Below are 24,467 nucleotides of genomic sequence, written 5' to 3'. Positions count from 1 at the left end.
ATGATCAGCTATAAGTGTGAAGCTGCTGCCATTGTCAAACTGTATTAATTTTACATATGACTTCCTGGCTTTGCAAGTGAATGGATGCGATTTTTCCTGGCCCTTATTTGTAGTTGCTCTGAGAGCTGTTTGGTTTTTTCAAATAAACAAAGCTGCCTAAATAGATGAGTGCAAGTAAAATACAACTTCTTGGTCAGAGGGAGGAAATTAGTCTTTGTAGACGAAACCCTAGGCTTGTGTAAAACCACATATGAAGTGCCTGAATTCCTAGCTGATCCTAGTGAGCCCTCCCACCAGCTGAAACCTTAACTTGCTGCTGTAGCCACTCTTTCTGGGAAAATCTAAGAACCACAGCCTCACAGTAATACTGTCTGTGACATGTTGCAGTTGTTTCTGTGTGTTGTGCTTGAAGTGAGATATGTGATTGTTACATGGATATACTTCCTACTGATGCTGAGGAATCTTGTATGTAATAACTGTCTGCAGAAAGATTAACTTGGTTGCCATTGAGAGCACCATGACTTCCTGAGGTTGATGGAAAGGAACTCTTGTTGTCTGTTAATTTGTCCAAAGGTAAGTGATCAAGTTAGAGTGAGGGGAAGAATGTAGAGTTCTGGAACTTCTGATGTCTTGGGTCAAAGCTTAAAATGTCTGTCTCTAGAATTTAGAGTTGGAAACACTTCTGGTGGAGTTTTAAAGCTCGCTTTATTTGCAGCTTAAATCAGTTCTCCATCTTATGATTATTAATGGGACAAAGCGATTCTTGAGCAAGCAATTCAGTCTCTCTTCACGTTAATGTTTTCAGCTCAAATCCAATCCCAGCAATAATGAGGAAAAAGAAGCCCAATCTCAGCTGACGAAATCTGATGAGCTTCAGCGCCTGTATTCACAAGCATTGTCTGCATACCAGCAAGAGGATTATGAAGCTGCAATTCCTCTTCTTGATGAAATCTTGGCAGTAAGTGTTATGTAAAATGGTGCTGTCCACCATTGGAGTTTACAACATGAGCTTTTGGTGAAGAAACTGCTAAAGTGTGAGAATTCATTTGTGGGGAGGTAGGATAGCTAAGTAGAAAAGTCATGTTCTCTAAAACCAGAGCTTGAAAGCAAATGATAACCCAGAAGAAATTAAGTAAAAGGAATCGCCTGTCATAATTCATTACAAGTAATAATCTCTGCCCTTCTGTGACGTGGTTACTTTTGGGTAAACCTTTAAAATGAAGTTATCGAGGTCAAATTTTGCATAGCTGAAGTTTACCTGTAAGGTTTTTTTTTTTTTAGAGGACAGATGACAGCTTGGTCCTTGCTGTTATATTACCTGCATTCTTTTGAGAAGATGTAATAATTTATGATGCTGATATCCTTCCCTGGAGGCTCAGCAGACTGTCCCAGATTAAGCAGGGCCAGTGGATTTAATTCATCTCCCTGTGTGAGCTCATTAAATCATTAGAATTTTTTCAGGCCTTTGTTTTCTATTTGGGCAGGTGTGTCACAGCATCCACCAGGAAGCAGAGATGCTAATTTTATGCACTCTGCGTGCAGCTTGAACCGTATGCTATTGTAGTTGGCAAAATGAAATTTAATGGGATTCTTCTTGCTGTTGGGGAGGAAAAGAAGTGAACTATTACGGACCAAAGTCAAGCTTTAATTTTGATTTCTCAAGGTTTGTGTTTGGGATGCAGAGCTACGGGAACTTCGAGCTGAGTGCTATATAAAAGAAGGGGAGCCAAGCAAAGCAATTAGCGACTTGAAAGCCGCTGCCAAATTAAAGAGTGATAACACCGAAGCCTTCTATAAAATCAGCAGAATATATTATCAGCTGGGGGACCATGAATTATCGCTCAGGTAATTTTATTGTTTGCTGTAATCGTAGGAACTGAGACAAAACATAATGGTGAAAGTCATGATAAACTGTGAAATAGCTACATTGTCTGGTTTTTGGATGGTCTGGATCTGGTGAGGGAAACTCCTTCCCAAACGCTAAGAACTGTGAAGGAACCATGTTTATTCTTGTCAGACCAGCCATCAGTGCTTCCTAGCTTAGATGTCATAGGGCAGAACTGTCAGAATGTTGCGTACATTTTCTGCTGCTGTGGTATTTTTCTGTCCTGGAAGAAAGTGTTTCTCTAAACTTGCTTTCTTGGAGATTATTTTTAAATTATTTTCAGTGAGAACAAAAATGTATGAATGTGTCCTAGGGTGAGATTTGTGTTTTCAGGATTGAAAATGAAAGTTATTGGTTTAAAAATGAAGGAATTAATGAATTAAAAGAAATAAATAAAAATACATGAGTATCCACATATAAGAAGCAGCGGTTCCAGAGATGTCAAATTTTTGTTTACCCATTTACTCCTGTTTAGTTGAAGGTATTGCCATCCATTCCTAGTTAGTCCTGCAGATAACTACACTTGCCTGGTCCAGTATTTCACCTGGTGTCTGTAGCTGTGATTTTTTCGGTGGTTGACCATTACTTAACCTAATGATCATGGGAAGCGTTGTTTTCATCCTCTGAAATCCACACATGGGCTTCCTCTTTGAATAACCAGATGTTAAGCTTTGATAAATGCTTCTGATCAATGATAATATATTTGAATGAAGGGGAAGATTGTGTGAAGAAATAAACTCTTGTTTGGACAGCTTATAAATGCTGCATCGTGTCTCCAGATTAAATCACATAATTTATTTCTTCTCTCCTGTGAAAAGTGAAGTCCGGGAATGTCTGAAGCTTGACCAAGACCATAAGCAGTGTTTCTCTCTTTATAAACAAGTAAAGAAACTCAATAAGCAGATTGAGTCAGCAGAGGAATTCATCAGAGAAGGCAGGTAAGTGTTCATTGTGTTAAAAGGAAAAATGAGTGCTGAGGTGTCAACAAATTATTGACTGAGGAGCTGATTAAGTGGGTGCTTTTTGCATCTGTTAGCTGAAGTGGATAACTGAGCAGAGCTATCAAATTACAATCAAATTACATATTGATTCATGTAGTCAATTCTGAATTCTTTTTGATACCACTGTCTTCTTTTTTCATACTTTCTGGAACTAAGTATTTAGGTGAAGGGAGGGATAAAATTTATGGACTCTCAGGTGTTGTAAGACTTCATCTTTGGACTAAATACACCAGGTAATTCTGCGGTGCCTCAATAGCTAAAGCTTCTAGTAGCTGTAGCTTCCAGAATCTGAAAGGTGCTTACAGTGAGAGTGGGGCAGGTCTCTTCTCACCTGGTGGCAGGTGACAGGATGAGGGGAAATGGCCTCAAGTTGCACCAAGGTAAGTTTAGATTGGATGTTAGGAAACACTTCTTTACAGAAAGGGTAGTTAAGTACTGAATAGGCTCCGCAGTGAGGTGGTTGATCACCGTCCCTGATGTGTTTAAGAGCCTGGATGTGTGCTCAGATATATGATTTAGCAGAGGGTTGTTAGAGTTAGAGTACTATGGTTAGTTGCTGTTGGACTTGATGATCTTTGAAGTCTTTTCCAACTTGAGTGATGCTATGATTCTCCTATGCACGGTGTTCAGTTCTGCTGTGTTCTTGTGCTTCATGCCTCCTTTTGGTTTTACATCTTCCCAGGTGCACAACATCCAACTGTAAGGAGCTCTAACAAGTGATTAAACATTTTCAGAGTGACTTTTTGAAAAGAAGCACATCAGGAATGCAAGTCAGCACAACTGAGGGCAGTTTCATTAACTCAGCAGTCCATTTGGGCTCTTACTCTAGTTTTTTATTTGATTCAGTATCAGCACATTTTCAGGGACTTTTCTGAGAGCTCGGATTCCTCCTAGTTTGTAGCGGCCTATGAGTTCAATCACACATTTACATTTTTGAGTGAGAGTTTTAATCTGTTTCTTATTATCTGTGGAAACTTGAGTGTCTTTAAACCCTTACAGCAAAAATATGTTTTGCTTTGTGACTTGCTGTGAAGGCAGGGAGAAAACTTTTTGATAAAAGCTGGCATAACTTGTTTTGTTTTTTTGGGGGGGGGGTGTTACTACAGTAGCCAAATATGACGGTTATCACAGCAAGGCTTTCAAACTGAGTCCATTTCAGGCATCAGAGAGGGAGGGTTTTCTTTTTCCCCTATAAGTGCAGAGGAATGTATTGGGCAGGAAACAAATCAGGATGCTGTCATTTGTGCACACTGAGGGATGGCAGTCATGGTCTTCTGCAACAACCTGATGGTCACAGTGCCTGCTCCTGTTGAAGGAAATGGAAATATAATTCTTAAAGCGGCTGAAATTCTTCTTCATAATGTTGCCTTACATCACATCTTTAAGACTAGCATAGCCAAATAACGTTTTAAATAAACCAAAGCAGTCTTCATGGTATGAAATGTAGTAACTATTTGTGCTTTATTGAACAGATACGAAGATGCTATCAGTAAATATGAGTCTGTAATGAGAACTGAGCCGGATGTCCCAGTTTATGCTACTCGTGCCAAAGAAAGGATCTGTCACTGTTTATCAAAGGTAATTCTGCTTCCACTTCTCTCCCCAAATTTCTTTAAAAGCAAAAAGCCTAACTCCACCCATCTATCTTGTTTTCCTTTCTCCTTTTCAGAATCAGCAGGCTACAGAAGCCATAACAGTTTGTACGCAAGTTCTGCAACTGGAACCAACCAATGTGAATGCTCTGAAAGACAGAGCAGAAGCTTATTTGCTGGAAGACCTTTATGAAGAAGGTACACTTGTATGCATTTTGTACATCTTTGCAGTCAGAGCTGCAAACTTTCTTAACATGTGCTTTGATTCTGTACTATGTTATTTATCTCAAATCAGCACAGTTGCAGATTTAGGGAGATATCTGCTGTCAATTTTGTCTTGATTAGTACAAGTCGTATGCACTTGTTTTATCTAGGGTTCTTTCTGCAGTGGGCTATGTTTAGGATCTTTTATAAGGGCGTACAGCTTACTCAGACTCAAAAACATTTATTTATTTCAACAGCAGTGTTAGGCAAATGCATTTCTAGATGAAAGATAAGCATAGTTAGGGTCACACAGACCTGTTTTAGGAACTCACAATGTTTTTATATGATAGCATGAAATGAGATTTTCCTGTACCCTACCTAATACGTGCTCACCACAGAGGAAGATTTTGGCCATTGTTTCACCTCCATGGATCTCCTTAGTGCTGTTGAGAGCAGTAAGCTGCTTTTGCTTGAGGCTGTGTTTTGTGTATGGGCTTTGTGGATTTTTTTTGTGTATCAAGCATGCAAACTGGCAGCCCTTACCATTGGGTTGTATGTAGAAACATACCAAGAACAAGTGCTTCAAAAGTTTCTTTACTTGACTGAATTCACACAGAATGACCCGGGTTGGAAGGGACCTCAAGGTTCATGAAGCTCCAACCCCCCTGCCTGGCAGGGCCACCAAACTTCAGTGTTGCTATGAACTGGATGAATGGTGAAGGTGCTGTCTACAAGTGAAAGCAAATGTCGTGAGGAGATCCCAGTTTACAGTTATGCTTCTTTGTGTGACCCAGGATGATGGTGTTGAATTTGAGTTCTTTGGATTTCCTTACAGCTCAGAGAAAAGATAACAGAAGCCAGCTGCCTCACCTGGACTTTTCCCCACTCTGTAGCAGGTATCCTTGATGCTGAAAATTGCCTACATCAACAGCATTATCAGTATTCCTTTTCCAAGTGGCACTGGTTGCAAATGCTGATTGCTCCTTATAAGAGAAGGGGGAATACAGCAGCATTTCTGAAAATAACTGATGGCCTTTATGCACAGTCATGGCTTAAAGTGAGAAATCTTGTTTCCTGGGCTGGCTCTTGTGGGTCACCAAGCTCAAGTGGAACTGTGCTCCTCCAAACCTCTGTTGATTAGTGCATTCCTCGCCTTCCCTCTGCCCTTGACAGTAATCAGATGGTTGTAGTTACGCTCTTCTCTCCACAGTGCCTTCATAAACAGTTGTAGATCATTAATGTTAATTTGCCTGAAGGTGTCTTCACTTATCCTTCACTTTTAACGGCTGTAAAATGATGGCTGATTTCCTTTCTGCTTCAGGGAACAGTATGGAGTAATTAAAATCATAGTCTTATATTAAGGTGGTAGATTGATTCTTTTTTTTTTTTCCCCGAAGAAAATGTGAAGCTGTAGGCACCTATCTCCTGTTTAAGGACAGGATATTTCAAAATACAGAATTGAGAACTTTGAAGGAGATTATTGTTAGATGTTCAAGACGTACTTCAGAATGTATAGCTGTGCTCTGATTCCCGTTAAATGGTTTTAATTACTTCATAATCACACAGGATCCAGCGCTTGCCTGTGAAGACAGGTGTGTGATGAATCCTTTTCTGGCTTACCCCATAAGCACAAGAGTCTGTAAAGTATCCAGCATGTGTTTTTTCTAAGAGGAAAAAATGCACACTGCTCCAAAATTGCTCAGGAAATCTTTCTAAGAGACAGTCCCTGTTTCACGAAGAGCATTACTACTGCAGTTACTCCACTGACAGATTTTACATGGGCATTTGTTGTCTATAGATACTCGTGTTTGATAGAAAATTAATTCTGTGTATGGAATTATGGCTAGTCTTGGTCAGGCAAGATAAGGGTGGACAGCAGAGATGTTTAGAAATACAACACAGTTACTGCTTCAAAGATCTGTAAAGACTCTTGTATTGAAAGCAGAGAGTTAGATTTGATTGAATTGTTTAAGCTGAAATGGATACTCAGAGCTGATCGTTCCCTTTGTGTTATGGGACTGGATGGCAGGAAGATAATATGTTCTCTAAAGCATCAGGCCAGCAAGAAGCAATGCTAATTCTTGTGTTAGCTCATGAGGTATTAGTGCTTTTAGAAGTAGTGACTGAGAGGAACTGATTAAATATCTCGCTCAGCATGCCTTGAATGGATAATAAGTCTCTTGGTTCCGTAGCAGCTTTTCTGCCATCAGAGAGCTATCAGCCTGCTTCAGAAGCACCTGCTCCCAACCCTCACCCCGTGGGTGGATGGAGTTCAGGTCTGAATGAGAAACAGTCTTATGCTGGAGAATGCCAGCAAAACTGGAGTCTCTTCCAATGGAAAGGAAGTGCAAAATGTGATTTGTGTGCTGTCTGTCAGCAGTGTGCATCAAAACGAAACATACCTTCTTGTGTATTTCATGTCTGAGGCCTCTAAATATGGGAGCCAGTTTTGAAAAAGAGGAAGCCAGTGTGTTCATTGCAAGCCACCGACCCTTAAGGAGCTCAGCTTCCAGCAGTTGAGCATGCTGTAGATGCTGTGGTGCTCAGCAGATCTGGATGATCAGATCCCCATTTGTCGGGATGGTGTTATTGGATGTGAAGCAGAATAAGTATTGAAGTACTTAAAATTACTGAGGTGGTAAAACAGTGTAATGAAACCCCTGCATTCACATGGTTTTTGTCAGTTTCATCAATGTATATTGGCACACGTATCAGCAAAGGCTCCCTTTTCTCATAACGACTGGACAAATTGTTAAAAAATGAGCGTAAAGCAAAATATTTTCTTGAAGCAACAAATGTTTGGTGATATAAAAATGAATAGAAATTCCGTTTCTAATAGCAGATGAAATTGTCAGGGCACTGGAAGTACTTGGAATTTTTTTCAAGAGCAAAACAAGATTGCAGCGATATCAGATGTCTGAGTAGTACAAATTCATTAGCACTTCCTGCTGTCTTGCTCAGAAACAGTGAAAAACAAATGTAACACCTGCTGAGAAATAGCAGCTGCTTGGAAATAATCTGATGCAAGTACTTTGTCTAACTTGAGAAACCTAGGAGATTTGGATCTGCAAATGAGACGTGGAGGATTTTAACAGTGAAAGAAGAATAGCTTCATTAGAGGCTTCAACAGTAGCTTCCCTTGATAAATGCTGATATCAGAGATTGGTGTTTTAAGCTTTCGGTTGCCACTTTAAAATAATATTATGGTTTACATTAAAAAATGGTAAGGAAAGGAGGTCTTTGCAGAGCCCTGAAATGCATTACAACACCTCTCATGCTTTTGTTCCTGGCATATATAACTCCTGAAATAAAAGTGAGAGAGTCTGCCTCTTAGGGGTGGGGGACAAAACACGCGGAGCTTAAGGAGTAGCTCTCTGCAGCAATATTTTTATATAGAAGCGTGAAAAGAAAATAGTGAAATACCTCTAATGGTTATAATTGTGGTGTTTGCATAGGTGAACTTACTGTTGATCTGAAGTCCGTCTTTATTGCTATTAGAGGAAGAGGCTACTGCAGTGCCTGAATGCATGAGGTGGAGAAGAAGGAATAGTAGGATTCTGTATAATGCATCCCTCAGTGTGTGAGACCACTGCTGTTCAGCTGGCTTTCCCATTTCTAGTCACTGAAACTCACTTCTTGATTTCAGTTCCATCCCAAGCCTAGCTGCTCGTGTGCTCTCATATCTAGAGTGTGTTCTGACCAGCTGTTAATAACTTCTCTTTCCCAAAAACACAGTAAAGCTGAAGAAAGAAACTTACCTGAGTTATATGTTAAGTGTCTGTTTCCTAATATAAAGAAATGTACTTGGCAAGCTGAAGTCAAAGTTCCACTGTTCATAAACTGCAGTTGCAGAACTTCAGTTTTGGAAATTAAGTTGTTTAAATTGAGGTTTGTGAAAAGTTATGTAATCTTTCTTTTGCTTTCTTTTTAAAGCTATTAAAGACTACGAAACGGCTCAAGCCAACAGTGAAAATGACCAGCAAATTCGAGAGGGGCTGGAAAGAGCTCAGAGAATGTTGAAGCAATCACAGAAGAGAGATTACTATAAAATTTTAGGAGTAAAAAGGTGAGATGTTAATATTTGAGCAGATGATCTTACAGTTGGTTATTAAAGTAGCTTATGTGGAGCTGATGGTTTGCCTTTGTTCTGCTGCAGCTTAGTTTTTGTCTTACTGCTTTTCACTTCACTTAAGCACCTCTGTAGCATTTGTTAAAAATTCTTCTAGAAAGAAAGGAAGTAACTACCAATGGGAAGGAAGGAAACAAGTCCTTTGGCAAGAAATCTTACGTATTGGTTATCATATGGTGAATTAATTGGGAAGAAAATAAAGGCTGGAAAAAATTACTGAAAGCAATGAAAAATAAAACTGTGGCAGATATTGCAGTAGATTGGAGAGTTCAAAAAGCCTGGCTAAAAGAGGTATCTAAAACCTTTCTGCTGCTACCCTAGGAAAAACTAATGGCTTCTCTTTTTAATGACAGCCAAACAAGTGTTCAGTTCTGAACTTACAACTGGTCATCCTTCTAACCATGAACTAATCCAGTTTCTACTCCTCGTGCTTTTTGTGGCTCACCTTACTGTAAATTCTTCAGGCTGGGAACTTTACTCTGTGTAAAAACTTGCAATAGCATCATTACAAAGAGTAAATTTAGCATGGTAAAGGAATCCCAGAATCATAGAATGGTTTGCATTGAAAGGGACCTGCAGGATCATCTAGTTCCACCTCCCTTTACACCCGGCTGCTCACTGCCCCCTCCAGCCTGGCCTTGAGTGCTTCCAGAGAAAGGAAAGAGGAGTCTTTGTTTAAAGTTGCATTCTGCTTCCTCTGTTTTTATATAAATATATGGTTTCATATTCAGAAGATTAAGTAGCCTTTTATCATTTTCCTGATGGCCTTACTCTCCCAGTGTTTAAAATAAACCTGTAGATTCGGTATGGTGATGTAGAATCAGTTAGAAGACTTCTAAGTTGCCTGTAATTTTATCTATCCAGAAGTGCAAGAAAGCAAGAAATCATAAAAGCTTACAGAAAGCTGGCATCCCAGTGGCACCCTGACAACTTCCAGAGCGAGGAAGAAAAGAAGAAAGCAGAGAAAAAATTCATTGATATAGCAGCTGCTAAGGAAGTCCTTACTGACCCAGGTAATGGTTGTACTCACACCGTGACTTTACTTTTTTTATGGCAGTGTAAGAATGCGGCAAGTGTAAGTTATAACGAACATTACAGCTTCCCTTTCCCATTCTCCCTTGACCATCTTGAGAAAGCAGTGTGCTCATACTTGCATCCAGTCTGCTGTGTGAAGATAAAAACCTGGAGTTATTTATTGTGTTTCAGTGACTTTTGCTTAAAATGAACTTTAAAAAAATTATTATTTCAAATGCATCTTTTTCTGATGCAAACTAAATTTAGATCAAATCTGGCATGGCACAGGGGTGGACAGAAAGAAGGGAATACAGTAACTTTGGGGTGTGGAGATTGTAAGATCCGGTGTCCATCCTACCAAGAGATACGCTGGTGGGGCGGACCATGAAATCTAAACAGTGTAATAGAAAATGAGGTGATGTGTAGTTATCTTAATTCACTTTTTTCCTCCTTTTCAAAATGAGTCAACAAAAATAGCTAATCCAAAGCCATATGTTAGGTTTCAGTCCTTAAACTCTTTCCTGTATGGTCACTGGAATGAGAAGCATATAAAAGTGTGGATGTCTGAGACTCTTGTTTCATCTTCAGCTTCTCTAAGCAGATTGTCTAAGTGATAATTGGGTAGATGGGCTCAAACTTTCTTGTGAGTGAGGGGACAAAGACTGGTCTGCATTACAAACACCATTAGTAGAAAGCCTTTTTTTGTGCCAGAGCAATCTTTACTTATAATTACGTACATAAACAAGGGGTTTTATGTTCTCGCAGTGTTTGGTACTGTTAGCGTCTTCAGGGCATGTTTGTCTGATATTTGTTCATCTCCTTGACACTGTTTCTGATGTCAACCCAATGGGGCAAGAAATGGGATTCTGGTCACTCATTGGTCATCAGAGATGCTTTGTGTTGCTGCCCTCACTGTAGTGCCTTCGTTTCACCTTGGTTTTGTTTCCTTCAGAAATGAGGCGGAAGTTTGACGCTGGGGAGGACCCCCTGGATGCAGAGAGTCAGCAGGGTGGAGGCAACCCCTTCCACAGGAACTGGAACACGTGGCAAGGATTCAACCCCTTTGGTTCTGGAGGAGGACCATTTACATTCAAATTTCACTTCAGTTAGAGCCAGGACTGTTTCAGGTGGCTGCTGCTGTTTTTTACTTAATTTGTTCAAAAAATCAAAATAAAAACTCTCTCAGTTCAAGACCCAAAAAAAAAAAAAATTTAATTTCTGATGTTGTCCTTATCCCAGAGTCTTACTGCACTAGAAGAAAGCTACTCCTTTCTTTTAGTATTTAAAACAAATTTGTGGTGAGCTTGACAACTTATACTGGTGGGGGGAGGTTGAATGAATAAGGGTTTTGTTATTGCCTATGTTTTTGTTGTGGATATGCAGGAGACGTTTTTCCCATCCGTAGGAATGAACAATAAGAGGCTATTTAGGACAACACTTAAATGCAGCTTTAGGACTCAAGTATATGCTTACAGGTAAAAATGCATGTAAATATTTTTTCTGAATTGGGGCCTAATAAATGTGGGAAGGGTAGTTACAGTAGTCTCTGCGTTAACAAATTGTTTGTCATTGTGCTCAGCAGAACGATCCATTTCTCAGTATTCTTTAAAGGAAACCCATCGTATTACTGTGGGCAGTGCCATAGGGAGGGGAAGAGGCTGTGTACTGGCTGAGCCCCAGCAATCTCTTACAAAGAGGATCTCTTGTCAGTAATGATTTTGCATTTTTGAGGAGTTTGCACTTTAACAAAGTATTGGGCTGAGATCTGGGCAGAGCAGCGTGTTGTGATGTTTCCCCCTCTGCATCAATTTGTTTCTTCTCTGAGCCAGCACAGGTAGTGAGGTGACTGTATGTGAACTGCAGGAATAACATGCAAGCTATCGCCCTTCCCCATGTGATAGAACTTCTCTTCTGTCGGGTGGTGCCACAGTGAATTAATGGTGAAGTACTTTGAAGCAGTTTTCTGTTTTGTGTAACAGCCACAGTGCTGCCTTTGTACCGGGTCTGACTTTGCATCGGCCAGAGGTCTGTTGTAGTTCTGCATGTGGGCACAACTGGAATAGTGCGATGGTGGAACTGTGTGAGATGGGAGGCCTTCCTAGGGCTGCAGTTGCTGCAGGTGGGGTGCTCTACTCATTCTCCACATATGTTGAAATTACTGATGAGTTTCACCAGCAGCTGCATTCTTAGAATGCAAAACATTTGCAATTCTTTAATTGACCAACTTAAATTTTAACTGGACAACTATAATCGGTCAGTAGGGATCTCCTTCCACTTTGTTTTGTGGCATTTAAGAGCATGAGCAGCCTCAGTTCAACAAAGCAAATGAAATCTTTTATCTGAATGTGTATGCATATATTTTTTTAATTACTGTAAGTGCAGTTGCTTTTGAAGCACAGCCCTTTTGAAGCACAGCCTCAAGTACTTCACAAACCAAACTGTGGCTTTGGAAAGTGATGTTTTTCTTTTTTCAACAGCAATTTAAAGGCCAGCAGAAACTTATCTTCAGGCTGATGGAGAGTGTGTGTGGGGATTTCCAGTAGTTGATGGCACAACAGCACTGTGGCATCCTATTAAAGTTCAGCATCAGATATGTTCAAGTTGAATGACTTCCTAGAAGTCTGGCTTCTGCTTTTGACACTTCTGAAGTGTTTCTGTTTAAATTCAGTAGCAGCCTAGGATGCTGTTCGTGCTCTTGTGATGTCAGTGGAGCTCTTGTTGAACCTTGGGCACAGGCATAGGAGCTCACTGCACAGCCCACACCCAGATGCTGTCCTGTGGTGCTGGCTGGTCCAGGCAGCTCTCCCACATGTTTCTGCTCACCATGAGCAGAAGCTGAATCCCCTTCTGAGCCACAGCCCCTGGGTTGTTGCCAGCCCTTGCTATGGTGCAGCAGAGCCAAGGGCCCATGGTATGCAGCTATGTGTTTGTGTGCTGGCCACTGCTTGGCACAGTTCTGTGCCACCTTGCTCGCTGTAGGAGGGGCTGGTTTAAATACTCCTTAATGAGCAGTGTAAGCAATACACTGTGATTCTGTAGATAGAGCTGTGTTTGGCTGCAGGAAGTCACAATAAATACCACAGTAGATCAGTCTGTGTGCTGGAAAAGTGATATTTGGAGGGACTGCCCTCGTGCAGCCTTTTATTCTTATCAATCTTCCTCTTCTGTTTTAAAAGCTATGACTGAGAGATATTTTCCTTTTTATTTCTTTTCTTTGTTGTTGGAAAGGAGTGAGGTGGTCCCTCATAGGTAAACTGTTCATATAAGGGATTGGTATTATAGCTGTGCATATTCCTTTCTTTAATGCAGCGGATGCTTCTATATGGTGGAAGCAGTTGGGAACAGAAAGGACTATGTTTAATTCTGATAGTGAATGGCAAAGGGAAAATTGCATATTGTTCAGGGGGAAGGCTTGAATCCAGTCAGCGGGAGATGATTAATGCTTGAATGCTGTTCATAGATATCTCTTGTGAAAAACAGTGTCTTGAAAAATGAAGAAAAAAGGATGATGACAGAGAATGAGGCTTTCTGGTACCAAGCAGCTGTGTTAGCACCAGTGCTGCTAAGCGAGCAGATGCTGGCTGTGAGGTACTTCTGACAACACGAGAAGACAAAATTGTGCCCGAAAAGAAAGGAGAAGCTGTTCTGTTTGAAGGACTTTCAGATGCAGCGATGCGTTTCCTGATGTGACTTCAGCACCGAGCACTGGCGGCATGCGCTGTGTACAAGGAAGCTGAATTCACCTTTTTATTTATAATGGGTGTCTGTAGTGCAATAATGTTCAGTAACCCAACATGGAAAATAAGTCTCGGTGGTTTGTGAAGCCTGAGATGTGCGTGAAGCATCGTTACAGCAACGGGCCTCTGTGGAGATACACAGTTTTTATGTTGAATTCTGTCTTGCGGTTTGTCGAAACCGCTTCCCAGCTTGTTTCTAAATGAAGGAGGGGAGCTGTGGCTTATCTTGCTTTGAGGTATGCTTAGTACTGATGCGCTGTAAATCAGTATTAAACTGGATGCAGAGCGAATTATAAATGTTAAGAGCTTCAACTTGTGACAGAAAACCTGTTAGCTTAAAAAAAAAACCAACAAAACACAACAAAACAATAATAATAATAAAAGCAAAAGCTTGTTATCATTTCAGCCTCCAGACCAATGCTTGGAATGAGGATTACTCGTCTGTTTCAGGCTGTGATTTGTAGGAGCTTTGCTGGGCATTAGCCAGTATAGCGTAGCAGGTTGGTTGTATTTAAAAGTGCCTTACTGTAAGGTATGGTTTGTTTGCTCTGTAATACACACTCTTGTCCATAAAAAAAAAAAAAAAAGAAAAAAAATGGGAGAATCTTTTCTTTGCCCACTGCAAATTTTGAAGTAACGGTTTTGTTTTGAGAAGGATAAGTTAGCTGGAGATTTATCTGACGTCTCAAATTATGTCTTTATATTAAATCGTAAATCTTAAAAGCAAGAACTGTTTGTTTTTCTAGGACGGTGGGAATTATTTTATGGTATTTTTCACAATAAAGATATTTATGATGACAAGAAAGCACTGTGGTGTGTGTGTGTGTGTGTGAGTGCGTCTGTGTGTGTCTGCCCTTTTTACCTCATCCTGCTCACCAGTGTTGAAAGGTGGTGTCCTGTGGGGGCTGCTTAGGGGCTAAATTATAACTGCTTATGCAACTAGTGTGAAGAAGCTGTCAGCCTTCAGCAAGGCACTGTAATAGGGCTGAGTTAACTGAGTTAACAGAGTAAACATGAGATTGGGCTGCATCAGGCCTGGCAATGCCAGCTGAGGGGCGGAGTTGACCCGCTGTGCTGTGCAGCCTCACCTCCAGCACTTGGTGCAGCTTCGGGGTATGTAAGGACATAAAGCTATTAGCGTGTATCGAGTGAAAGGCTACAACGATAAAGGCTGGAGGACAGGGTGTTTGCAGAGCCACTGAGGGCCCTGGCTGTGCTCAGCACAGAGCAGAGGAGCTGAGGGGAGGCCTCAAAGCGGCTGCAGCTCCTCACAGGGAGTGGAGGGGCAGCACTGAGCTCTGCTCTCTGTGGAAGCACTGAGCAGGCCCTGCCCTCAGAGGGCTCCCAGGAGAGTTAGATGTAAATGGAGCCAGACTGGGAAACTGACTTCATAGTACAGTGCCTCCAGGGTAAGTCGAAACTGAGACTGAATGCTTTCAGGCCTGCAGTTTTATGTAAGATAATTCATCTGTCTGTATGGAACTGTGCTCTCAGGTAGCAGTAGAGAATAATTATCTGATAATTTAAGTTCAGCAACCATGTAACTAATTAATCATCTAGTTTCTGTTCATGTCTTTTTTCTTGTATATCTCCAGGTATTAAAAGCAAAAAAACCCCACCAAACCCACAATTGTGGGCGCAGCAGTGACTGATTCTGTTTTTAAGCTATCAAATATAAATAGCGCTCTGCATTTAGTATAAAGCGCTTCCCAGTCCATCTGCACATCCACATTTTGCAGTCATCAGAGCCCAGAACCTGGTAGAAGAGCACTGCGTTTAGGAGGGCAGCAGGAGGAAGCTATTTATGTGATTTGGCAACAGCCAGTGAGAGGCTGCCAGGATGTTCCTTTCATCTGAAGGAGTGAGAATTCAAATGGAACTGAAAACTCCATCGGTGGAGAGAAATGTAGGTACGGCGGTGCTAATTATGGCTGTAACTGCTTGAGCTGTGCCTTCAGGTGAGGAATTCACCAACCAGATTGAGGCTTCCGTCAGAGGAAGCTGAGAAATGTCAGAAAGCTGAGCTGGGGCACAGCTTTGCTGTGTCAGAAATGCAGAGTGGAGTATTAGTAAATGGATGTTGAGTTTAAGAAGCAGCCTTGCAAGAGGCTCCAGCAGCCAGCAGGGCAACGCCTGCTGCGCCAGGAGTCCAAACAGGCCTGCAGCATGGAAGTGATCTCATGGCAACAGAGGAGTCAATGTGTTATTCCAAACACAAATCCTCAGTAAGAGGCACTAGGAAAAGCAGTGCTTCCTAGGTGTCATCCCACTGTCCTGACTTATTCACAATCAGAAAACACTGCTGGGAATGCAGTTCTCCCACGTGTGGCACTGTGAGGTTCCAGTGCTGAGTGCTAAGCTCCTCGAGAACCTTGGTTCTGGATTAAACTGATGAAGGATGTGACAGATGTCACAAGCAGCATGTAAGTGTGAGAGGGATCTGCTTTTTGTAATGCTTAACAAAGAGTGCCTGCACAGAAATCACAGCTAAAGGGAATTGGGATTTCTGAAAGACAGAGAGCCATCAGCTTGCAGGCTCATATTCTTATCAATGTGAAATAGTGCTGAAGTGAAGGCTCAGGCTGTGAGTGTTGGCCAAAAACCAGTGAGGAAGCAGATCACTGATAGTTTTTCCCCTTTATATAGGGAGTAACAGTTGTTTCCCTGTTACACAGTGACTGCATAGTAGTAACTAACTCTGCAGAATTAAGTCAGTAAGAAGTCCATCAATGTTCTAGAAACACAAACATTCCAACACGTTTATCTTCCTGTCCCGTGTTCTTCTGGATTATGTTACTTGTCATGAGAACAAAAACAAGAAAACCAACGTTGCAGTGACAGAGAGAATGGAAATTGGTGTTGGCTGATTGATTAACACTGCTGGACTGCACAAGGAATATCCCAGTGGGTACTTCATACAAAGAAAATGCCCACAACAGACCTTGGAGAATCTATACCAGCGCTAAAACTGCTATTCAAAATGCAGAAGGGTAATACAATGTAATATTAAGTGCCAGTAAAAAAATTTGCATGTTTCGTATCGCTGAGACTTGAGAAATGTCAGGGAAGTATTATAAATAGATTATAAATACCTGCACTTACGGGAAGCAATTTCAAATAACCTCCACCTGAGTACAATGACTGCATACAAAATGTGCTCCATTTCTCTTCCCTTTTATGCTCTTATTTACAGGTACAGAGATATGCAACCCACGATGGATTTACCCACTTAGTGCAAATTACATTATCTTTTATAATTACAGGCACTTAGCCTGAAAGACTACGTTAAGCTGTTCATGGAAGAATTTGTGGTTATATCCAGTTTGCTTTGAAACCAGCACAAACTAAACAAGATGACACATACTTAAGGCACCAGATACCAGTTTCATAAATAAATTCCTATTTGCAAATGTGTACTGCCAGAATTTTTCACTGCAGTTTTTGCACAATCAAAATGTATTGACAGCCCATTCGAGCAATGGTTTTTTGAGTGAGTACTGATAAAATAGCAGTAGACATCGCTGAGTGTAGAAAATAAGTGTTTTATTACTTTAAATTCTGAACAAAATAATGATAGCCAAAACTGAGTGGAAACAGCTCTCAGGCACAGACCTTCTGACCTATCTTAACCAAAGCCACACAATGGAATCTGATGTCATCCTATCTGAGTGATGAAGGGAGCCCAAGAATCAAAAAGGATTCTTTCAAATTAGTTAAGGCAGTAATCCTGCTGTAATGTAGTCATGTAACTATTGAGTGCCGGCCTCACCCTTCCCAATTGCTGAGGCAGTGCATCTTTGAAGAGCTGAAAACATGGTTCTTTATACTCTAAAACCCTCTGGGCAGATTGTCTTCTAGAGAAGGAAAACTACAAAAAAGAGGTAACAAAAGCAAATTTTTCGTTGAATGAAATAAAACCTGTACCTGTGGATTTCTTCCTTCTGGTCTCTTTCTTATGTAATACTCTTTAAATAACACCATAAGTTACAAAATATATTTCACTTTACGTTAAAGAATGTTACAAACAGTGCCAAGGCAACTTCCACGGCTTCCACTCCATCTTTTGCAGAAGACAACACGCTGTCACCATCATGTTTAAAGTGCTAAAGTTCATCGTGCTTAAAACCTGTAATTAAAGGAAAAAAAAATCATAAAAAAAACAAAACCAAGCATGTAGACACTTAATGTCTACTTTTGTGAAACATGGAGAAAGCCCTTTCCTGCCTAGTTATGGCTAAAACAATTCAGTGACATGAACTTCATTTTTTGAGCCTTGCCACAAGCAGGCCAAAGACTTCACAAATAAATAACAACTACTTGGAAGTCTTTGTAACAAGAAGGGAATCTGTTCTCTGACTCAAGACTGGAGACCAATACGAGCAGGAAAACTACAGTCCGAAGAGAGAGAAACGTACTGGACCAGCAGACAGGGACATGGACATTTCTGGAGAGGGGGAGTAACAACTAAAGGAGGGGGAGACTGCTAACGAGGGAGCACAGAGGAAAATGAAGGAGAACATTCTGCTCTGTCAGGAGTGAAATAGATAGACAGCATTGGTGAGGCCAGAGCACAGAAGCTGAGATAAATGGCACTTCCCAAATGGCAGACTTCAGTTACCATCATGGTTCCATGTTTGGAAGTCCTTAGTTTTAGCTGGAAGTCCAACTGTACTCACTGCACCTTTCTACCCCTACTAAGGTACCCTTCTGAATAGCCATCATCCTCTACTTTAGAAATCTTCCATCTTCGTACCGTGAATCTACACTTGCTGAACAGCACGAAGAAGAAAGAGCAGCAATATGAAATAAAAGGATTATGTACTCAAAAATGTTGTCCTCTTGGACTCCAGCATGAAACAAATGGCTTGTTTCATCTTTGCATACCTGAGCATAGCTCCCACAGAGAGTGGAAAATTATTAAATACAACTCAACTTACCTGTCTACTGACCTTAACCTTCCTTTCAAGCAAAGTATTTTAAGGAAGTAACAAACAAATATAAATGAAAGTTACCTTTTTTAGATAATGATTTTTTACTTTTATTCTCCTCCTCAATCTGCTGTATTAACTTCCGAATCTCAGTGTCATACTCAACCCATTCGGGAACTATTCGAGCGGCAGCTTCTAATTTTGGTTCTTTGGTTTGGGGATTGTTGCACTGAAAGTTTAAAACACAGTGAATGGAAACAAAGCCAACGTGAAAACAATACCTTCCCAAGGAACTGTAATTCATCACCTCCTCAGTGTCACTGATGATAAGCAGCAGAACACCAAGCACTACTGTTAAAAACTAGCCAGGTAACCAAAGGTTAATTAGGGCGATAACCTGAGTGTTTATAAATTGTCTGCAAATAACTCCCATGTGAGATATAAGCTTCAGATGAAAATTACACTGCAGCAGCAAATCACAAAGCTTGACAAAGAATTTAGTGTAGTAACTTATCACATTTTCTAGTTACCATATCTGGCTAAAATCTTCATACTTTATAGCAAGAGGCATTTCTCAGCAGCCCAGAGAAAAAACTTGTCTCCAACACATTTCTTTGCTCTCAGTTATATCTCACACCTCACAAGTGTTTTAGTCAGCATTTACAGTATCATTTTCTAGAATAGAGATTACCCTTGTTTAGTGCACAAAAAAAAGCTTATTTTAAGTGTACAGGCACAAAATAAGTTATTCACATACTGAATATTTGCACCAGATTCCAACTGCCTGATTTTTGCTCAGAATTATGGCTTCAAAGGTTCACTCACGTAGAGTGGGGGTTGACAAGAAATAAACAAGAGGGGAAAATGGAATGGGGTAATGATGACAGAGTAGATCTCTCTCTGTTTCAGTTCCCAAAGAGAGATGCTTCCTTCCTTCCAAATGTGGGTATGTCTCCTCAGCTTTATGATTTTTAAGCTATGCTTTATCTTCAGTTTATAGTGGTGAAATGGACAGAGAAAAAGAGCCTCTGCACAATGGATTCAGCAGAGGCAGCAGAACACAATACTCAGAGTCTTCAGTACTTCATTTGAGTTCCAATAATGCGGCTAAATATGGAGGAAAATGGGGGAAATACAGGTACAGGAGTAAAAAACCCAGCTCCTATCCAGTTAGAGATAGCAACTCTTCAGGCAACGTTTTCAGTTTTGACATAAGCAAATTTTCTACAGAGCACACAGGAGAGGTGCTGGAGGAAGGAATAAGTTGTATATATTTAGGTACTTATCAAAAGCAAAGCAGCGTTCCAGAACCCTCCAGCAAGGCTGGCTCCATGATATCAAAAATAAGTTTATCTCAAAAGCCACAGAAAGTGCAACGCATTTTTTAATTTATAGAACTTATTTAACTCAAAATCAGCTCACCAGGTCTATTGTTTTAGCTTTTTTCTTAGATTCGTCGTCACACCAGGTTTCACACCAAAGCCATTCTTGAGGGAGAGACTTGATAGCTACTTGATGAATCATATTATTGGGAAGATCCTGCACAAGTTTGTAAAACCATGAATTAGCAATGAATTCTGATATAACTGGTTATCAAGCAATTACTTATAAGGCATTCCAGTGAACTTTGTTTGTTAACCATTTGTTACCATTGTTACATGTGGTGAGGTGAGAGTTGGCCTGTTCTCCCAGGTAACTTGTGACAGGACTAGAGGGAATGGCCAGGGAAGATTCAGGTTGGACATTAGGAAATGCTTCTCTGAGAGAGCAGTCAGGCACTGGAATGGGCTGCCCAGGGAGGTGGTGCAGCCACCAAGCCTGGATGTATGGTTGGACTGGGTTGTCATAGAGGTCTTTTCCAACCTTGGTAATTTGATGATTTCCTTCTAAGTAATTGCTCACCTGGCTCTTTTGCAATTCAAAACTCAGGTTTTGGTGGCCAATTCTCTCCATTTCTCGTAAAGAAATTTTTTCTTGCATTTACGTGTTTGTCCTTAGTTGACATACGTAATGCCCACAGCATAGATACTGCATGCCATGCTCTAAATACTACTAAGCAGCATTGAGTGTAATTTTTATAGCATATCTTAACCATATTTCCACTCCTCACATTTGCAAAAAAGAAAAAAGAAGCTTGAAGCCGTGTAATGTGGCATTATGGCACTACTCTAATGTTAGCCTTCTTTAAGGAAAATGGATTCCAGAGATGGGAGTGTGAAAAGGAAAAGCTATTACACTGCTACTCTGGCTATCCTCCTTACTTAGCATTTCATTGTTTTCACCTTTACTGTACACTCAAACACTCTCATTGTGAAAAAATCCCAGGCAGCCATACAAGTACAGGTTCTCTGTCCGTAGTTAAAAATAACAAGCGTGTGCTGTAGATCCCTTCATAAGCTCCTTCATACGCACAACCCTTACGTTACATTTAAAAAACAAATGTCATTACTCAAGTAAGTAGTAGCTGGGTCTTTCTTTGCCAAACTGCACAGCTAAATGTGACAGAATGAAATAGTACGCGTAGCCGTGCTATAAGAAGCACATAACTTCATTCAAATATAGACACTAGCGTGGAAAAAACACACTAAATAGAAGTATAACGAGTCAAGATGTTTAAATGTTAATTTCCTGTTAAATTCCTAAGTTAGCATTACAGCTCTAAAAGATATCAACTTAGAAATGGTTAAATAAAGTAGAAAGGCAGCTGCTAGATCCCAATGTCATTGCAATAAATCTTGGTCATTCATAACCTGATGCAATGAAAGTTATGTGGGTAATGGGAGGACAGCTGGATGATCTTGTAGGTCCTTCCCAACCTTGTGATTCTCTGATTCTAAGTTTCCTGGACTTCCACAAACAACAGATAAAGGTTGTTCTTCAATTTGATTTTTAATATGGGTGTCTTCACGTTTAGTCAGATAACCTACATAATTTTAATGGTGTGCTCTTCAACTGCAACTTTCTGAATTAGAAAATAAAATCTCACATTAAAAAAATAAAATGAAATAATTTTCTCATAATAAAATATCTTGCTATTACTTTTTGCTATTACATGTCCTCCACTGATTGTAATTCTTCAAGTGAAGAACAAGATGCTTAGTTACCTGTTTTTTTAATGAAGCGGTATTTACTATAAATATTTACCAGTTGTTTTTTCATCTTTACACAGCTATTTCTTTATGCCTTAGGCTTCCCTTTCAACAATATACAGTTAAATGTGCTGTACTGGAAGTCTAGCTTTCACTACGTGTAATTTTCCTCCCTATCCATTCTTACTGTCTTTTTTTGTTTAGAAGTACTTCTTCTGCCAAGATTCAGCTACCTTAATGTTTGCTTTCAGTACCAATGTGCTGAGGGAAGAGTACAAATGGCTTCTGATGGGATCCAACAAACCTCTACGTTAAGGCTATCAGCTATTAAAGCTGCTGTTGAAAACATAAGAATCTCAAGAAGAGGCACAGTATTGCTGCTGTGAAGACATTACATAAAACTAATGACTGTATCTGAGAAGTGGCATAATATTAGAAGACTTGTGACCAGCTTGGTGGAGTACATAAACAAAGACCACAGTCAATCCATGGTGACCATGTACAGCAACCACCAGAGTGCATCACCACTTAGCTAAGTTAAATTAACATTAATGGAAAAACAGAAGAAACAGAGGGGAAAAAAAAAACCTAAATATTCTTCAGAATTATAAAATGTATATTGAGGTACAGTGATTCCATGCATATTGAGAAAGACAAAGAAAAGCTTAATTGCTTAAACCCACATATACCTGGTCTAGATTTGACAGACTGTTTGGATCCTGACTGAGGCCCTGGTACTGTCCTCGGAGGCGGTCTCCAGCTGCAATCTTTCTGAACTTCTTAAGATCCACAACATATAAGGCACTGCAAAGAAAAAATACACTTAAGACTTCCATCTTTTGTAACACTAATCAAGAAGTGACAAGAAACCTGGTACTGTTCACATGCTAGAAGAAGCCAATAGCTGAAGCTATTACCGTGTATCATCTGATTTCAGATGAATTCATCTCTTCTTGAGAAAGGCTATAAGGTAACTGCTTGTGAATGCAGTGGTTAGTATCAAGAGCCAGATTTTAATCAGTTCTGCACACTTCACAAAAACATGCAGGAGTTCTCCTACCTAATGTGGTATTTCTTTTTCCCAAGATGTGAAGCCCAATATCCTGATTTCCAGAAACGGTACCCATCCATTTCCTTACGGCTGTCACAGAAAGGTGTGTATCCATAAGGAGCTCCCTTCAGATCGAGATCTCTGAGTTCTTTCAGGTCGCTTCTCACTATCTATATAAGAATAAAATTACATTTATTTTTATAATTTAAAACTATAATGAAAGTTATACTTTCACAATTTAATACATTTTTTAAGATGTATTTTGCTATACATAAATTCAATTTATCCCTGTCAGCTTCAGAAAAGTAACAAAATACAGAATATTTGTCTGAGATTTTTGATAACCATGTGACAGACTCTTCAATATCTTCTCTGAGGCAGCATGTTGCCTTTCAGTATATGATACAATGGTAATTTCCAAGTGAAAGACTGCAGACAAATTGAAGAACAAAAGAGACAGATTTCAACTCAAAAATTCCATTCATTAAGGAGTTGGTCGAATTGTCTGAACTCATCATCTCAGACACCTTCCATAGCCAGTGGAGCCCGCTCATGATCACAGACAACAGATACAATTTACAGCACTCAGTGTGATGAGACTCTTAATTTCTACATGACTAAAGACAAGCCAAATTGTTTTGTATGGTGTTCTGCAATACTCCTGGTTCTGCTCCTATAACTGCTGCAGTCCTGGAAGACCAACATTTGAATAAAATGGCCACGGGGAAATAAAATGGATCAATTTAAAACAAAACAGACCCCTCATGCATTTATATAATATTATCTTACCTGATCAGCATCGACAAAGATTATTTTATCTACAGCCAAAGGGAAAAGAACATCCAAAAACAGGATTTTGTAGCCCCAAATAATTCTTTGCTTCTCTGTCTGCTGATAAAGCCAGCGGGGCCACTTATACTGTACTAACTCGTACCTGAATCCATACTTCTTAGCCATGTGAGGGATAACATCCTAGAAAAAGATTCAGAAACTGTAAGTTGCACATGTGTATGACATAGAAAGAGCCAGAAGGTGAAGGAGGAAATGCTGCAACACAGTTGTATCTCTGTTGGCCTCACTAATCACATAAACTATGAAAGTTCCTTTCATTTTAGCAGAATCCTCAGCTATAGAAATAGAAAAAGCATTTCTTTGAAGCTCACAGAGTTCATTGGAAGAGTCCATTTCCAACTGGGAAAATTTAATTCTTAATTATCTGATTACTCAAATTGCAATAATTTGCCCAACTATTTAACATTTCAAAGAAAAAATATTGAAAGAATGGTGCTTCCTATACCTTAAATGTTGGAGAGAGGTAGTTTTTCAGAAACCAAAATGTAACTGGCGTTTTGGTATGACGTAGAACAGAAAGCATCATAATTCTGTGGAAATACAAGTCTATAATAAACAAACGAATGCACACAGGTCATTAAATTTCAACTGTACTTCAAAGAGGCTAAAACTCTCTAATCATAACTTTTCTTAACTCGATTTAAGTCAAGATTTCTGTATATTTTTAGCAGCAAGTTTTGAGTTCAAGACCACTTTGAGATGGATGTATGTGATTCATATGGAGTAAGAAATATTAGGAAGAACAGTCTCAAATGTGGATCTGTTAATAAGTTCTATTGTGAGAGAGGTGCTGAAAATATAAGAATACTGATTAACACTTAATATGAACTATACTACTGAGATGATATATTTTAGTATACATTGGTTAAGTTTAATAAGTTGCAAAAAGGAAACTAATGAGAAAGAGAAAGCATAGTTTGAGCTTAGATTCTCTTCAGAACACCCCTGATAACTCCAGTAAGTTCAGGTATGTGGAAAAAGATGT

General features: G+C 39.9%; 2 protein-coding genes across 4 annotated transcripts in view; one reads left to right on the top strand and one right to left on the bottom strand.

Annotated features, from left to right (window-relative positions):
• DNAJC3 (DnaJ heat shock protein family (Hsp40) member C3) overlaps positions 1–14,367 on the top strand; it is a 29,652-nt gene extending 15,285 nt beyond the window's left edge. Inside the window, exons 5-12 of the mRNA XM_015851552.2 lie at positions 806–958; positions 1,664–1,845; positions 2,704–2,823; positions 4,359–4,464; positions 4,556–4,676; positions 8,616–8,748; positions 9,676–9,824; positions 10,778–14,367. Of these exons, the coding sequence (XP_015707038.1) occupies positions 806–958; positions 1,664–1,845; positions 2,704–2,823; positions 4,359–4,464; positions 4,556–4,676; positions 8,616–8,748; positions 9,676–9,824; positions 10,778–10,935 (1,122 nt within the window). The 3' untranslated portion in view covers positions 10,936–14,367. The remainder of the gene's footprint in view (positions 1–805; positions 959–1,663; positions 1,846–2,703; positions 2,824–4,358; positions 4,465–4,555; positions 4,677–8,615; positions 8,749–9,675; positions 9,825–10,777) is intronic.
• Positions 14,368–17,084: 2,717 nt separating this feature from the next.
• Positions 17,085–24,467, bottom strand: part of UGGT2 (UDP-glucose glycoprotein glucosyltransferase 2) — a 66,307-nt gene continuing 58,924 nt past the window's right edge. For 2 of the 3 annotated variants that reach the window (XM_015851550.2, XM_015851551.2), the window contains exons 33-39: positions 23,928–24,012; positions 23,420–23,602; positions 22,640–22,800; positions 22,269–22,383; positions 19,913–20,029; positions 18,575–18,719; positions 17,085–17,688 (exon numbers count right to left, since the gene is read on the bottom strand). In XM_015851550.2, coding sequence (XP_015707036.1) covers positions 17,666–17,688; positions 18,575–18,719; positions 19,913–20,029; positions 22,269–22,383; positions 22,640–22,800; positions 23,420–23,602; positions 23,928–24,012 — 829 coding nt within the window. In that variant the 3' untranslated portion in view covers positions 17,085–17,665. Of the gene's footprint in view, positions 17,689–18,574; positions 18,720–19,912; positions 20,030–22,268; positions 22,384–22,639; positions 22,801–23,419; positions 23,603–23,927; positions 24,029–24,467 lie in introns of those variants that run through there. The other variant, XM_032442037.1, reaches the window with a different exon arrangement.

This window comes from Coturnix japonica, chromosome 1 (genome assembly GCF_001577835.2).
Source record: "Coturnix japonica isolate 7356 chromosome 1, Coturnix japonica 2.1, whole genome shotgun sequence".
Lineage (NCBI taxonomy): Eukaryota > Metazoa > Chordata > Aves > Galliformes > Phasianidae > Coturnix > Coturnix japonica.
Note: the sequence above shows the minus strand (reverse complement) of the source record. Positions and strands in the feature narration are given on the sequence as shown.